At 36.1% G+C, this 16,330-nt stretch overlaps 1 protein-coding gene across 1 annotated transcript; it reads left to right on the top strand.

Moving 5' to 3' along the window:
• The first annotated feature begins 168 nt into the window (after positions 1 to 168).
• Positions 169 to 16,011, top strand: LOC591096 (conserved oligomeric Golgi complex subunit 5). Its single transcript, XM_790677.5, has 20 exons — positions 169 to 304; positions 1,257 to 1,396; positions 2,035 to 2,147; positions 2,597 to 2,666; positions 3,258 to 3,378; positions 4,005 to 4,135; positions 4,578 to 4,743; positions 5,331 to 5,440; positions 5,992 to 6,069; positions 6,427 to 6,508; positions 6,830 to 7,019; positions 8,428 to 8,589; positions 9,299 to 9,398; positions 9,972 to 10,145; positions 11,207 to 11,310; positions 11,887 to 12,015; positions 12,565 to 12,673; positions 13,155 to 13,358; positions 14,048 to 14,127; positions 14,553 to 16,011. The coding sequence occupies exons 1-20, from the start codon at positions 268 to 270 to the stop codon at positions 14,674 to 14,676; spliced, it is 2,424 nt and encodes an 807-aa protein (XP_795770.3). The 5' UTR covers positions 169 to 267; the 3' UTR covers positions 14,677 to 16,011.
• The last annotated feature ends 319 nt before the right edge of the window (positions 16,012 to 16,330 follow it).

Raw genomic sequence — 16,330 nt, forward strand, 5'->3', positions numbered from 1 at the left:
TATCACTTTTGAAGATCAATTCCCAGTTAATATACAGTTTCAAGAAATTCTTTAAACGAAAAACTTAAGTCAAAGACAGATAAATCGATTCTTAATTGTTTTATTTTGTTTTATTTTACTGGTGTTATTTGACTGACCTTTTATGACTATCGGCGAAACGTACGAGAAGATTTGGGCTGCTAGTAATGTACAATGCTGATACGTGGCGTCTAACTTCACGCATCTCGAAGCTCGATTCTCGCTGCTGTAAACTACATTTGAGCAAAAATGGAAGACGCATTACTGAAACAACTTACGGGAGATGGTGAGCTAATGTTCTATTTCATTTTAGACCAAAATTTGTATTATTCAAACAGACGGAGACTGAAATTTAGTGACAACATTTTTTAACAACTTTTCATTCGAGTCCCACGCGTTCAAAAATTTGTTGGAACTTTATTTTTCAGAGTCTAGACCCTATGAGCTATGTCTATCAATAGCAAGGTAAATTGGCTATGGTTTGCTCGCTATTTATAAGGGAAGTCATTCGTAAAGAATCGCTATTTTGGATAGCGGTCCTTATGAATAATGTTCTTAATTTTGAATAGCAGTCCTTATCATGCTTAAATTGAATAGATAGCGAACTTGACCCGTCTAGTACACGGCCTAGTCACTCTAGTCTTACTCTCTCTAGTCAGACAGTCTCTACAAACTTCCTACAGCAGATACTTTACTTTATAAACATTTTAGCTTTCAAATTTGACCTAGATCTAGTGACAGTGTTGATAACAATAACAAAAAGAGAAGTTAGAAACCAAGATTGTAATTAGTCTTCTTCTTCTTCTTCGAGATAATCTGCCTCCTTCAATACTGAAGATTCTTGCAGATGCCATATGGGTCTACTCGGCCTGATTGGGGTGTGCAGGTGGACGAATAATGCAATGGGTTCTTAACGTGCAAGGGTGGTGACTCTCTTGTACACGGGGCCTCCATTTAACGTCCTATCCGAGGGACAGAGTGTTTTCCACTTGACATAACCTGCATCTATGAACAAGGGAAGGGGCACGTTAACACACGACGCAGACTTCAGTCATCCGCCTGGATGGGAGTCGAACCCGGGATCTTTGGTTCGACAGGCAAACGCTTTATCAACTGAGCCAACTCGCCTCCTCTATTCTAGACCCCAATTTTTTTCTTCTTTTCTTTTCTTATTCCCTTCCTTTTTCATGAAAATATTATCTGTTACTGATGTCTTTTGACACCTCATTTGCATTTAGAAACTTTCCTGGAGTTCGTGTCGGATGACTTCGATGTGCGTGATCACACAAATAGAGTCATGCAGACGATGGCAATATCTGATCAACTTGCCAAAATGGCAGAAGGAATAAGCCTGTTGGACAAGGAACTACATGCCCAGGTACGTTTTACTTTACTTACAGCATATTTGGAACAAGATGTTGGACTGAGAGTATGTAGTTTCTCGATCTACATGCAAGTATTTAGTTTCTTTTTTAATTTAAAAGAAAAGGAGATTTATTTCAGCCTAGCACGATCAATCAATGAGAAGACAAGTTCAGTAGGGGTTACATTCAGGTGGGTGTTTCACAAAACTTGTCATCAGTGACAAATGACAGTTTTTGAAATAAGCTAGTGAAATCCTTGCTTCTGATTGGTTATCAGCAGATTTGTCACTGATGTTTGTCACTTGTCATTGAAACAAGGTTTTGTGAACCCCCCCCCCCCCCCCCAGATGTATACACATGAACATATTGATGGCAATATTGAATACTAGTTCTTTTTATTCACTTGATCTCTTATTTTTATTTGTTCCATTTAATTTTGTTGATGGCTCTGCTAAAATGAAAATCAAGGTCAATTGGATACTTAAAATGGTAAAGGCCAAACAGTAGCTTGTTGTGACAATGACAGAGTCTTTTTATGCATTCTATTTTATTACATGTATTTGACAACCAGGTAGGATTGAAATAAATGTTGCTTAAATCACCCACAGGAGATTAGAGAGACGATTTGAAGATTTACTGTTTCTTTACATAGGTTGGAGCACATCATGAAGACTTGCTCTCTCAGGCTACAGGGATTGAGACACTAGATGGCGTCCTGCAGATGATGCAGACAAGGATACAATCATTACAAGCAGCAGTAGAAAGGTGATTAATTCTTCCAAAACATCGCTTTTGAATTTAGCTCCTGCATAGATGTGCATCAAATTAAATACAACTGATTTGGATTGATTTGGGGATTTAACTTTTTACCATCATCAAAGGCTGTTACTTCAATTGTCAGAAAATATGGATACAGTAAAAAATAATAGACAGAGGTTGAGTGTGAACCTCCTAAACTTATTTGCCCTTGATGGATATAATTTCAGTCATTGGATTTTATTTTACAAAATCTCAAGACCCATCAATTTGACATAAAGATTGCCCTCACAATTAAAATGTTTATCTTTACCTTGGTTGGATGTATATGAGGGATAAAGTTATACTTTATTTTCAGTGTTGTTATTAGATTAGTTTTGAAAATAAACTTTGATTATTACTACCCATACATGAATTGTATCTGATCAGAACTTTTCATTGACACATTGATTTTTCAGGATTCAAGCAAAGATTGTTGAGCCATACAACAAAATAGTTGCAAGAACGGCACAGCTTAGAAGACTTCAGGTCAGTCATTCTATCTTACGATATCATAATTACAAATTGTACAGTTGATTCAATGAATGTCATAAATTTGATTTGATTTTCTTTTCATTTCTGATCAATATTAGAGAACAATTTTTAAGACGAGTACAGTTTAGGTGACAACCAATTTTGATCTTACCCTAGATATAAACTACATAATGTATACTTTCTTTTGTACAGTCAAACCTGTGTATAGCGACCGCCCAAGGGAAACATAAAAGTGGTCTTTGTAGACAGGTTTCTTTAGTACATATTTCAATTAGAAACTAGTTTCACGGGAAACCAAAAATATGGTCTTAGTAGACAGGTGGTCACTAAAGCAGGTTTGACTGTATACTGGTAAGAACCCTTATTCTACATTAACAATTTGTGTTCAAATTTAAATGATTCAACATCAGTTAAATTTGCATAGTTGTGATAAAGCAATTGTAAAGACATCTAGACTCTACTCCAAATGCAAAATTAATATCTGTGAGGCTAAGGAGAAGGTGTTGACTACATGTACCATCGCCAATATTTGTTGCAAGTTTTCATGTAATGGTTGAATTGACCTCTTCTTGTTTGATAAATCAGGAGGCTTGTGATCTGTTAAGAAGAATCATCAGAATCCTGTACCTGAGCAAGAGACTTCATGGACAGCTGCAAGGTGGAGCTAGAGAGATCACTAAAGCTGCTCAGAGCCTCAATGAACTAGGTAAGCCTTCCCTATTCCCAGGATCAGATCATTACTGGGGTTACGATGAATATGTTTTCATAGGTTAGAATGCACTTTTTCTCTGATTATTGTTCTATAGTTGGTTCCTTTGGTAAACTTTAATAAAAGTTATTTTGTACTTGAAATCTATATCTTGGTGTAAATTACAATGCTGGCAGGAAAGGAGACACTATTGAGATTAATGCTTATAATTATATATTTGCAAACTTATTTTTAATTAATATGCAGACTATGCAAGATCATTCTAGGCAAGGAAGACATAAATTCATCAACAGGGACCCGTTTTGCAAAGCCTTTTTACAATGACAAATGGAGAGAAAAAAATCAGTGACAAATCTGCTGCTAACCAATCAGAAGCAAGGATTTCACTAGCTTATAACGAAAAGGGTCATTTGTCACTGATGTCAAGTTTTGTGAAATGGGGCCCAGGAGAAACGTTATGAAACCAAGCTCTTCTAAAATCAAGAAGTTGATTTATTTTTTAATTTTTATGTTGTATTAGTGAAATGGTTTGCTTTGTACCAATTATTATAGAGTTCATTTTGATGTCGAAAGCTATAATCTAGACTCTGATCTAGACAATGATTGGTGCCCTTTTTTTACAGACTACCTCTATCATGGAGTTGATCTGGCAGGGATAGAGGTTATAGAACAAGACACTGTCTTCATCAGGAAGGCTCGTAAGGATGTGGAGAAACAGGCGCAGAAGATGCTTCAACAAGGCATGGAGACACAGGTAGATTTCCACTACTTGCTTTGTTGTAGGCTTCTTAGCAGAGTATGCTTACACCATGTGATGGTAAAATATGTAAAAATAAATGTTCTTATCGTGGTGTATACAAAAAAGTTATAGGAAATTATCATTGTGGCAGAAATCCTCAATCCTTTCAGTGTTACTAATATCCTGTGAGCCATCTTAATTGGTAGGCCTGATATGTGAACACTAAACATTATGTGCTCTTTGGATTTTCCAGTCATTTGTGTCTGGTGTTCTTTTTAAAATTGTGTGTGATTCTAACCTTTAAACAAGTTGGTTGTTACCTGTACTTGCATAAAATCTTAATATGATAATAATCATTTATTGAACCTGACACAAATATTGAAGGGGATACATTAAAGGCACTTCCAAATTCTTGACAAAATGTTTATGTATTTTTCTGCATTTTTTATATTGACAGAATCAAACACAAGTGGCCACATCTCTGCAAGTGTTTCACAACCTTGGGAGCCTGAAGGATACGGTACAGACCGTTGTCGGTCACTGTGAGAAAGCCTTGAGAAAGAACATCAAGGATGCCTTGGATGTGCAGGTTCTCTCTCATACTACTATACCGGCTGGAAGAGGTGGGTGTGTAGTGAGAGGAGAGGAATGGGATAGGAGGAAAATGAGAGGAGAGGAGAGGGTCGATTGTGTACAGGGGGAATAGCAAAGAAAGTAAAGGGGAAATTACTTTGTGGAAAACTTGACTCAGTAACTAAGAATTTGAACAAAGAGGACTGAAGTATAAATAGGGTTAAGAAATGGCTTGGATTACGATATAATCATATTGGAGATAGATGTGGAGAGTGAGAGTCAAAGGTTACATTTATTGAGTTATAATACAAGATTTTATTCTCAAAAGTCAAAACAGAGTCAGAAGAAAGAGAAGTAAAACATCAGAATTTATGGTTAGAGGGCATAAGAATAGATGATAAATAGATATCATTAGTACCCATGATAAAGAATGGCTTATTTGATAAGTGAAATGGGGATTAAAAGAAAAGCTTGGTTGATATAAACGAACCATAGAAAGTGTAGGGTGGAGTAAAAACGAAACAAAATATTATGACGATAGTTTGGGTATTTCATTAAACAAGCGGAAATTTTAAGTGATAGTGCAAAATTAGTTTCAATGCCCCATGACTAAATGATATCTATTTTCTTTCCACAGGACCTGGAAAAGCAGCCATGCCTGCTCCCGGAAACACTCCAGCTTTCAGAGCTACTCTATGGACCAACCTTGAGAAATTAATGGATCAAATACACGCTGCTTGTGGACAGGTGAGACCGAGTCCATAGTGTTGGAGTAATAAAGATGTCGTTGCATGCCCCAGGGTGGGGGGGGGGGGGGTGTGGGCCAGAGATTGTAGTCATGTGGTTCTTGCAATTCATGCTGCTGCAGCTACTGCTGAGTGGTCAGCTTCCTAGTCTTTACCCAGATTCATTTTTCAACCCTGGACCTGACTCAATATCACTACCCTCTACCCTAACCCCAATTGCAAGCTTAATCCTATATCTTTCATGAATAAAGCCTGAAGCAAGTGTCTTTGGAGTGATTGTCCGGTCACTGTCACGATACAACAGCATAAATGTTTCTTTCAATTTCCTGCATTGTATTTCTTTAATATTTGTGATTAATTATCAGGAAAGCAAAGAAGTAATGTTGAGCAGTAACTTCAGAAATAAAGTTTAATGAACTTCAGAAATAAAGTTTAATGACATTTATACTACATGTAGTATGATAAGATCTTTGTCTCTCTCTCCCTCTCCATCTCTCCCTTTCTCTCTCTCTCTCTCTTTCTTAATGTATTTGTTTGTTTACTGATTTACAGGTGAATCATTTACAGAAAGTTTTAGTCAAGAAACGAGATCCAGTGACTCATGTCTGCTTTATGGATGAACTCAGAAAGGTATCAACTACTCAAGCTTCCTTTTTGTATTAGTATTTTGTCCAATGTATTGAAATGAGTATATTTAAACTTGATAGTTAGATGTTTAATTCTTCTTTTCTTATATCCATAGTGACAATGTCACTCATTTCAAGGTAATTTAGATTTATATTGTCCTGAACCTTTTCAGTTGAAAATTGTTATGCAAAATTACATTTTCTTATCATAAATAATGCTTTTACCCATGCTTTTTCCATAAAATATTTACCTACCAAAATTGTAGAAGATATATGTGATCACATTTTGATGAAATAGAGTGATGTATGTTATTTTGAGTGTATATCTGATGCATATGTTTGCTTTATGTTTATGTGACAGGATGGCCATGGGAATATAATGCTCTCATTTTGGATGTCCCTTACAAAGCTGATGAAGGAAGACTTTGGAGAATTAGCCAATGGTAAGCAAACTTGTAAATGAAATTAAATAAATCTTTTATAGAAATGACCAGTAAGAGGAATTAGGGTTAAGTTGATGTACTACTCTACTTGAGGCTTCTAGTGATTTGAAGAAGATTTTGTTCGTATCTAAATTATATTTGCTCACATATTGCATGCAGTTTTTCCCAGATTTGATATAAAATATCAGTTCTGTAAATTCTATGTTTTAAGTGACCAACTAAAATCATTTATTTTTGTTTCCATGGCAATAACTTCACAGAAGCCTTAACACATTTTATGTTTATAATTTTACTTTTACCTTTCCTTTCCTTTATACACAGCATCAACTTTCATTAAGCAAGCCTTTGAAGGGGAGTATCCTAAACTACTCAGACTCTACAACGACCTGTGGAAGAGGCTAGAGCAGTTTAATATCATTTCCGTAGCGGTATCATCGGTCGACTCCCAAGGGGTTTCCCAGTCACCTGTTGTTGATATGTATGTTGGTCTCAAAGTAGAGGATGATTACAGGTGAGATAGAAATAAAGTCCTAAGTCTGAAAATTTCACCTTTGTTATGCCTCCGTTACGAAGTAGCCGGAGGTATTGGGTGGTATTCTCATAAGTTAAGCCGGGACTAAGTCCAGACTAAACAAGAATTTTAGTTCACACTTCTATGGAATGCTAGGTTTCATCTTCCTCCTTCAATATTCATGACAAAGATAATCTATCAAAGACTTTGTTGAAATTCAGTTCATACTCATATTATCCTTTTCTTCCCATTTCATTGCAAAATTAATTTTTTTGACACTTTTCATTGAAGGATTAAAATAATCTGTACAGGGTAAATGAGTTGGCAACTGGCACTCCATAAAAGTGTGAACTAACTAAGTGCGCGCTAACTTAGTACGCGCTACCGGAATACCACCCATTATGTTTTCGGGTTGTCCGTCCGTACGTACGTACGTCCCGTTCTTGTGATCGTGTTATCTGAAGAACCGATTGATGGATTCCTGCCAAACTTTGGTCATGTATGTATCTTACAGAGCCGATGAACTGAGTAGATTTTGGGGTCGCGAGGTCAAAGGTCAAAGGTCACAGGGCTCATTAGGTATGTAAAAACAGCTCGTGATCGCGTTATCTAAAGAACCGATTGATGGATTCCTGCCAAACTTTGGTTATGTATGTATCTTGCAGAGCCAATGAACTGATTAGATTTTGGGGGTCATGAGGTTAAAGGTCAAAGGTCACAGGGCTCATTATGTATGCAAAAACAGCTCGTGATCGCGTTATCTCAAGAACTGATTGATGGATTGCTGCCAAACTTAGGTCATGTATGTTACTTGCAGAGCCAATGAACTGATTAGATTTTGGGGTCACGAGGTCAAAGGTCAAAGGCCACAGTGCACATTATGTATGCAAAAACAGCTCGTGATCCCGTTATCTCAAGAACCGATTGATGGAATCCTGCCAAAATTAGGTCATGTATGTTACATGCAGAGCCAATGAACTGAGTAGATTCTTGGTTCATAAGGTCAAAGGTCAAGGGCTTATTCTGTATATGAGAAATTGCTTGTTATCACGATCTTCTGAGAACCTGTCAATGGATTACAATTGAAATTGAATTCGAAAAATTTCTTCTGTTTTGGTTTGTAAAATTGCTCTATGACGGAGGCATCATTTTCGACTGCGCGCAGTCGAATTCCATCTAGTTTCATATGCTTCTCTCTTTTCGTTGTTTTGTGGTGTTGTTGGAAGAGGTTAAAGTTTAACAATCTATGACATTAAGAGAAACTGAAATGCAATCTCAAATCTTTCTTTTTCTCATGAATTATTCAACGCATGCATGCATGTAGTAAATGGTTAGTGTTAGTAACATTTGATTTTAGCACAAACAGCTTGAATCAGTATAAATATTTTTCAATAATTGTTATTTCTAGCCCAGAGAAGGCATTGAAGGAGTCCTTGTTCGTCTTTGAGACAGCGTACCTCTCAAGATCCTTGTCTCGTCTCTTTGATCCAATCAACCTGGTCTTCCCGAGTGGAGCTGCCTATCCTCCCTCAGAGAGCGAGGTGGAGAATATCGCCAAGACAATTCAGAGGTAATACTGTGGAGAATTAGAGTTGGTCTTCCACAGCTCTATAAGAAAGAGAGATACAGAGACAGACAGACAGACAGAGAAAAAGAGATACAGTGTCAGATAGTGAGACAGACAGAGACAGAATGAGAGAAAAAGAGAGAGTTTGATTAATCATGTTTGTAGAGAGCCAGTAGGTGTTAGATAGTAGCAGTTTAACTCTTCTGCCTCTCTGCAGATGTTGTTCAAGAATATCCTCTATAAAATTGTATGGATTTTATACTTAAATTTTATAGTTAAATTGAATTTGATTGGATTTTATAAATTCTCACTAATAGAGTTCACATCCTTAATGGGCAAGTTTGCATGCCTCCGGTCTAATAATGTTTGACCACCAATAGAAGGGGTATTTATTGTACCATGAAGAGAAGCATGTGTTCTTGGTGCTGCCCTCTGTAATCTACCCTTATATTCAAAGTCACAATGATGAGACCTACACCAGGCAAAAATACAATTTTTTGTTATACCTCCTGGCCAAGAGTTAGTGAAAGAAGAGTTGGTTTAGAATCGATGTGACTGGGGTACATGTATACGTGTTGATAACCAATTATCCATATACATGTGATTGATGGTGCCCTATTCATGTTTGCCATGCAATGTTGACTCTTCAAAAATAATCCTTCTTTAGGTGTTCGTAATTGATTTCAACTATTTTCCTCCATTTGTCCACCAGTGAGCTGAGTGTAGCCAGTGTTGACCCGAACCTGAGCGTACTCGTGGCAAGGAATGCTTCCAAGACTGTCAATCTCTACGTCAACAAATGTGAACAGATGGTAAGATTGGAATACTCTTTGATTATTTTGTAATGAGCCCCACTCAAGGGCAGTGATAATGAACGGAACCATCCATGCTGTGGACAAATTACTTACAAGTTTGTTTTCTCTCTCTCTCTCTCTCTCTCTCACCTCTCTCTCTCTCTCTCTTGCTCTCTCTCTTGCTCTCTCTCTCTCTCTTGCTCTCTCTCTCTATCTCTCTATCTTCCTCTCTCTCTCTCTCTCTCTCTAAATTTAAAGACAAAGAGACATTTGTTCAGTAATAAGAAAATACAAAAATAAGGAGGGAAAAAAAAGGAAACAACTTGGATATTTAGAGAGCTTGTATTGGTATTTGGTATTTTTTAATGATGTTGATGTTTGCCCTTAAACAAGGATGTAGTGTTACTGGTTCTGCTATTTCCAACCCATGACGACTAGGTATGTATGAACTATGATGTATGGGACAAGATTCATTTAGTGTAGGTGGTATTCAAGTCTTACTTGCAATTCTCAGAAAATAACATATAAATCTATCCTGTCACAGTCTTCTCCAATTCATTGATTTCTGTTCCATCTTAATACCTCTATCAGCTGTGTACCGATGGAGATGCCAGCCAGGTGATAGCGCCCCCTACTGCTGGTCAGGCTAAGAATGCAGCTGTGGTGAACTCCCTCTATCAGTTCCACCGTGCCATCAGTAAAGTCACCCAGGCCCTCGGATCGTACCCTGAGAATGCCATCGCTATCATAGAGGGTTCCCTTCAGGTATAGCTTTGGTTTTAAAGGGAACCAAAACCTTCATACTTAGTTACTTTTATTGTATAGTTTAAGATATTTGAATAAAATCAGTGAAAATTTGAACTAAATCGGGCAAGGAATAAGGAAGTTCAAGCTTTTTGAAATGACTAGTCACTAGAGGGCGATATTCAATTTGATGCGTCATTTGTGGACAACTCTCCATGCCTTTTGTACTTCAATTTCACAATTCTTTTTTTTTTTCTTTGTATTTATTTGTGTCCTTGATCCGACTTTATAACATGTGAAGTAGAATATCATTTTGCATTCTACACCTTGCTTTCAGGGGAGTAGATTATCTCAATCACATGAAAGAAGGAAAAACATGAAATTTGAAGTACAAAAGGCATAGAGAGTTATCCACAAATGACGCATCAAATTGAATATCGCCCTCTAGTGACTAGTCATTTCAAAAAACTTTAACTTCCTTATTCCTTACCTGATTTTGTTCAAATTTTTATTCAAATATCTTGAACTTTACAATAAAAGTACTTAGTATGAAGATTTTGGTTCCCTTTAAGTGTTACTAAAGTGAGACTATAATCAATAGTTGAAAAGAATTTTTGACTGTTTGACGAGAAAAAAAAGTTGATGCGGTGATCACTGGAGAATTTATAAAACCTCTAAATTGCCTTTGATCCTTCTGAACTAATGGCAGTGTGACGATGCATAGTCACTAATAGTTTGAAATTTTACAATGTTTTTGTCAGTGTTCTAATTGAATGTAATTTAATCATTTTTTTGTCATGCTTATCTGAACAGACATAATGAATATGCTAATAGAATGCGTATGAACTGGAATGATTGATTCTGATAAAGGGGATGAATAGAATATATTCATATAGGATAATATTATAAACCTCCTTATTTCATATAAATATTTATTTATATATATATATATATACATATCATATCTTTAGTGGTGGAAATTAGTCATTACTTTCCAATTTATTAGAACCTAAGTACATGTATATGCAACTAGTCATCCATTCAATTACACATTGTTTTGTTGTTTTATCTTCCTCTTATAGAATGTAGTATCCATAATGAGCAATGCAATCCAGCCTCTGTTAGCATCCATCGCTGACTCTATTGAAGCCATCATCCTCACCATGCACAGTGAGGACTTTAAAACGTGAGTATTATGGGGTGTACCAACTCATTGACATCATCTCTGCTTGGTGTAGTTCAGTGATAAAGAGTGACGGAAATGATATGAACTGTACTTGCGTATATGATGTAAAAACTGCAAAACATAGAGAGAGGGGGGAGACAAGAGGAAGATAGAGAGAAAGATAGACAGGTAAAGAGATGAAAAGACAAAAAGAGAAAAGGAAGAGAAATGAGAGGGATGTAAGTACATGAGGAGAGAGAGGGAGGGAGGGGGAGGGAGGGGGAGAGACAGAGAGAGACAGAGAGACAGACCGTCAGAGACAGAGAGAGACAGACAGACAGTCAGTCAGTCAGACAGACAGACAGACAGACAGACAGACAGAAAGAAAAAGAGGGGGGGGGGAGGAAGGAGATGACAGTACAGTAAAACAAGCAGGTAGATCTAAATGGTAGAGAAAGTGAAAATGTAAGGGAGGGTAAAGAAAAATGGTATAATCTGTAGATTAGTGAGACTGCCGACAAGGGGGAAATGAGCTGAAATATGTGTTTTTGATCAGAAAATAATGACATAACATTGTTCTTTCATATTTCTATACAGTGCACCTGTTCCTAAGGATTCTCCCGATGCTCCATGCTCTCTGTACATGAGAGAGTTACAAGGATTCATTGCCAGAGTACAAGCAACTTATCTCTCTCAATTCAATTGCACAGATTTCATCATAGACAGGTTAGTGTTGCACATCACCTAAATGGATGATTTTGGATCATGTTCACTTTCAAATTTCAGTATTGACTAAAGAAATTCCAGTTAAGGCTAAATTTCATTTCAGATTTGCATCATTTCACAAGATATTTGTCAGGTCTTTGTAAATCTTCTTTCAATTGAACAACGGTGAAATTATTATAATCCTTCCTTTTTCCCAACTGCATAACCAAAACACATTATATTTCCTCGGGAGTTTCCTCAAGGCTTGTTCAGATATGAAGAGGTGAATCGTGACTTTTAACAAAATACAATGTCCTTTGCATTTTCAACGAGATCCGTGTTTAAGTTTGAGAAGTGTGAAGCATATTATACTCTTGTCATTATAGTTAAACGAACTGCACCAATTTACAATTTCATATCTGTACAAGGCTCTTAAGTATATTCATGTTTTCCAGTTGACTATTATTAATGAGATCCATGAAATAATACAACATTTATCATTAATCTTGAGCATTTGCCTTGACCATTATACAATGAAATAAAAGCTCCATGTTCCTCTTTGTATCACAGCTTACATAGCATAGCATGTGAAGCCATTAAACTGTTTGTAAGACATGCTAGTCTACTGCGACCGCTAGGTGAGGGAGGCAAGCTGAGATTAGCAGCTGATTTTGCTCAGGTAGGTTGGTCAAAATCCTTAGCATCATGAAAGTAGGACCATGTATTCAGTCTTTAAATTTAATGTACTATGTGATGAATATACAATCTTATTGATATAACTTATGGTGAGAAACTGTTAATGTTGTTGGTGTATTTCCAGGCTAATGTCTACAAGTGCATTTTTTCTTCAAAAAAAAGTAAAAGTATCAAACGTTTTCAACGATGTAAAGTGCTGTGAAACAACAATTGAGTGATATAAGAGCACTGTAGATCAAAACTTTTTGCATTGTATTGTAAAAGCACTCTATAACGATTAGTAACATGTGTTTTGCTGTTTATTATTTTAATATGACATGGCAATGTACATATGTATAATGTTATAACAATGATGAAATAAATTGTGAACCATTAAAAAAGAAAAGAAGAATAGGTTGTTCTGAGCGTGAGTGTTTTTTCTGACACAATTTTTTCCTTCTATTTCCCTTTTTGACATCACAAAGATGGAGCTAGCAATCACGCCTCTGTGCAGACGACCCTCTGACCTAGGTCGACCTTACAAGCTCCTGAGAGCGTTTAGACCGATGCTCTTCCAGACACCTGAACACATCTCAAGCAGCTCGGCCTTGGGAGACATCATCCCTTATTCAACTATCCTACAATTCCTGTTTGCTAGAGCACCTTCAGATCTCATGTCACCTCACGAGGTTAGTACATGACGAGGGTTCAGTGACACAAAGACGTAACTCTATATTTTGCCAAAATAAGTATTTTATATCAAAATGTTCAGAAAATGTGGGCTTTCCAGGAAACACAAAAAATTAACTCCACCCAACACCTCATTGCAGTCAGTGGCTAGTGAAACATAGACTTAAATCCTTAAGGCCCAAGTGCTCAGTGACAAATAAACCACTTTTTCTCAAAATGGCCAAAATGGAGTTACGTCTTTGGGTCACTGACCCCTCGATTACATTTTGAAGGTAAAATAGAGCTTATTTGATTTTGTGCAAAGAACGAAGTACAAACGTAGTCGGTTTTTGTTACACAAGTCACACACACATTTTATAGACAAAATTACAGGATTTGTGTCCTACCAATGTTATTGTTGATTGGGGTTTACATGCTTACGTTCATCGTAATAATGTGGAACAAATTATGCAAGCTATGTATCGTTTTAAATGCTCCTTGTTGTTGCAGTAAGTTACACACAAAAGATTTTATTACAAAAGCTTGATTACAACGATTAAAGCATTCATAGCTCAAGATAGAATTTCATTATACTAAGGGCTCAATTCATGTTCAAACATATTTTACAAGGACCTACTTAGGTATGTCATGTCATATGATTATGAAAGAGAATAATTTTATATTTCCTATACTATCTGTATGATTACAGGTTGCTGGGTGGTCTACTTCAAGGTACTCTCAATGGATGAGTGAACATGCAGCAGAGAAAGAGAGACTTGCATTGATCAAGTAAGCTTAGAACAGTATTGTTCTATACCATCATCATCTCAGATGCCTTCCTTTTCACAGCTATCTCAATGGCAGTTAATTTTCAACTGTGGTTGACTGCGTAAAAATAATTTATTATTTGACATTTTGTCAGTTAAAAAGTAAAGTTGTTGAATTGTTCATAATCCATGGTCAAATACATGTTGGAAATCTTGGAAGTTAGACATTTCAAGCCATTAATGATTTTTGTAATCCTTTAAAGTACAACATGTACCTACAAGACTACGCAAAATAAATGTGTAGGTCAACATACATCATGATAGAAAATATACATCATCATGAACTCTTGGTTTGTAGTTTTCCATTGGTATCATATTATTTAAATTAATCTTTTTAAAGTGAGTTACACCAAATGTATAATTATTTTGTACTTGTTCATCACACAGAGGCACTCTGGAGGCCTACGTTCAGTCTGTAAGACAGAGACAAGGAAAGGAGTTTGCCAGTATCTATCCTGTCATGGTGGATCTCTTACAAGCTGGACTCAAAGCTGTAGAGAAGAATGGATGATCTACAAACTTTGTCCCGAAGAACGAGACTGTCTGGACCTACACTCCAACCCCCATGCACACAATGTGGATTGTACAAGCAGTGTTTACATGAGATTATCATGTGCCCAGTAGAAGGGTGTAAACACATTCTTTTGTTGAATGTCTGAATCGCTTAGTTCTTATTGCTGAAGAGATTATACTACTGCTAACAATTTGGATGATGATGATGATTGGCTAGATGTAGGTCAAGAACATTCCAAACTTGGTATTGTGATTTTCTTGAAGTATACATCTATTGACTGTACATCTGTTCTATTGCAGAGCACAAAAAACATGGTATTTAGAAAAGTAAGATTTACATGAGGTACTCTGATACTGTGTTACCAACTTTTAGGAGACTCAGTGGAAGAAGGATGGGGCAAATCTACAGTATCTGCAGACACTTGAGAGGCTAGCCACAATATCAAGGATTTTATTTTGGAATAGTTTTATCAAAGATGTACTCAATTGAGCAGAGTGCATGTAGGTGAGGTGTGATCTACCTTTTATGCGCATTATATCCACAGGTTTATAGAGCTCAAAGCTGCATATTTCCTTGAAAAACTTTAATAAGCATATCATGTATTCATTTCAAGGAACATTGATTGGCATTGACTCAAAGCTTTTTATGTTTTATGATTTCACTTTTCCAATCAGCAATAAAATTCACTAAACTTTTCACAAATGTTATAACCAATTTGATTGCCAAACTGTATCAAGTCTTGTATTGTTTATCCATATTGTTACTTTATAGTTAATTTATTTATTACTTGGTAGTATGTTGCCTGCATACATGCATTTGCCACTGACGTTCATCATGTCTCAAAATCATTGTTCCATAGAAAACGTGCATTTATTGCAATTTTGTTTACTGTTTATCAACATATTGCTTATTTTTCTCAATAATGTCTACTCTCTTTCTCATAAAAGACTTTTACAATTCAATAATAGTTCTCAGAGTTTCTTATCAATTCAAATCGATTGATTGGACTTCGCTTTTATCAATGTTGTGTAAAAGGGAAAAATTTGTTAGAATTTTGCTTGTAAAAACAAACAACAAATGATGAATGAAAAATGAAAGTTCAATAGGATGTATTTGATTAATTCCAAGACACATTGCAATCATGAATATTATCATTTATGGAAACCTCTTCCTAAAGACCTGATATACAGATTTTGTCTTTACTTTTTACCATTCTTTTTTAAATATATTGATACAGGAAAGGCTTATAAAGCTTCCATAAGAAGTGGTGTACATATAGATCTGAAATTTATATTATATGAAGAAGACTGAATAAAAAGATGTAAAACTATACTTTGCTTTATGATTGTGTTGTGTATTATTGATGTGACGAAGAGGCCAGATGGTAAACAGATGTGCAAAAAGGTGACCATAGAGGATGAAGCTGACTAGAGAGGGTGAGGAAAAAAGACAGAATAGGGAAGAGAAAAGTAGAAAGGTCGAGATAGAAATATAGAATTGGCAAGAGGTTTGAGTAAAGTGAGGAATACTCACAGAAAAAGTAAGGAAAGAGACAAGAAGGGAGGGGAAAAGAAAATATTGTGAGAGTAAAGTAAATGTGTCCATGTGCATTTATCAATTTTTACCTTGTCTCTCTTCTACAAATGTTAAA

Source organism: Strongylocentrotus purpuratus, unplaced genomic scaffold (assembly GCF_000002235.5).
Source record: "Strongylocentrotus purpuratus isolate Spur 01 unplaced genomic scaffold, Spur_5.0 spur5_scaffold_6, whole genome shotgun sequence".
Lineage (NCBI taxonomy): Eukaryota > Metazoa > Echinodermata > Echinoidea > Camarodonta > Strongylocentrotidae > Strongylocentrotus > Strongylocentrotus purpuratus.

Excerpts from the sequence above, each read along its gene's own strand:
- LOC591096 (XM_790677.5), top strand. The coding sequence starts at position 268 with ATGGAAGACGCATTACTGAAACAACTTACGGGAGATG. Across the intron at positions 4,744-5,330 it reads TACTATACCGGCTGGAAGAG|GACCTGGAAAAGCAGCCATG; the intron begins GTGGGTGTGTAG and ends TTCTTTCCACAG. Across the intron at positions 12,016-12,564 it reads ACAGATTTCATCATAGACAG|CTTACATAGCATAGCATGTG; the intron begins GTTAGTGTTGCA and ends TTTGTATCACAG.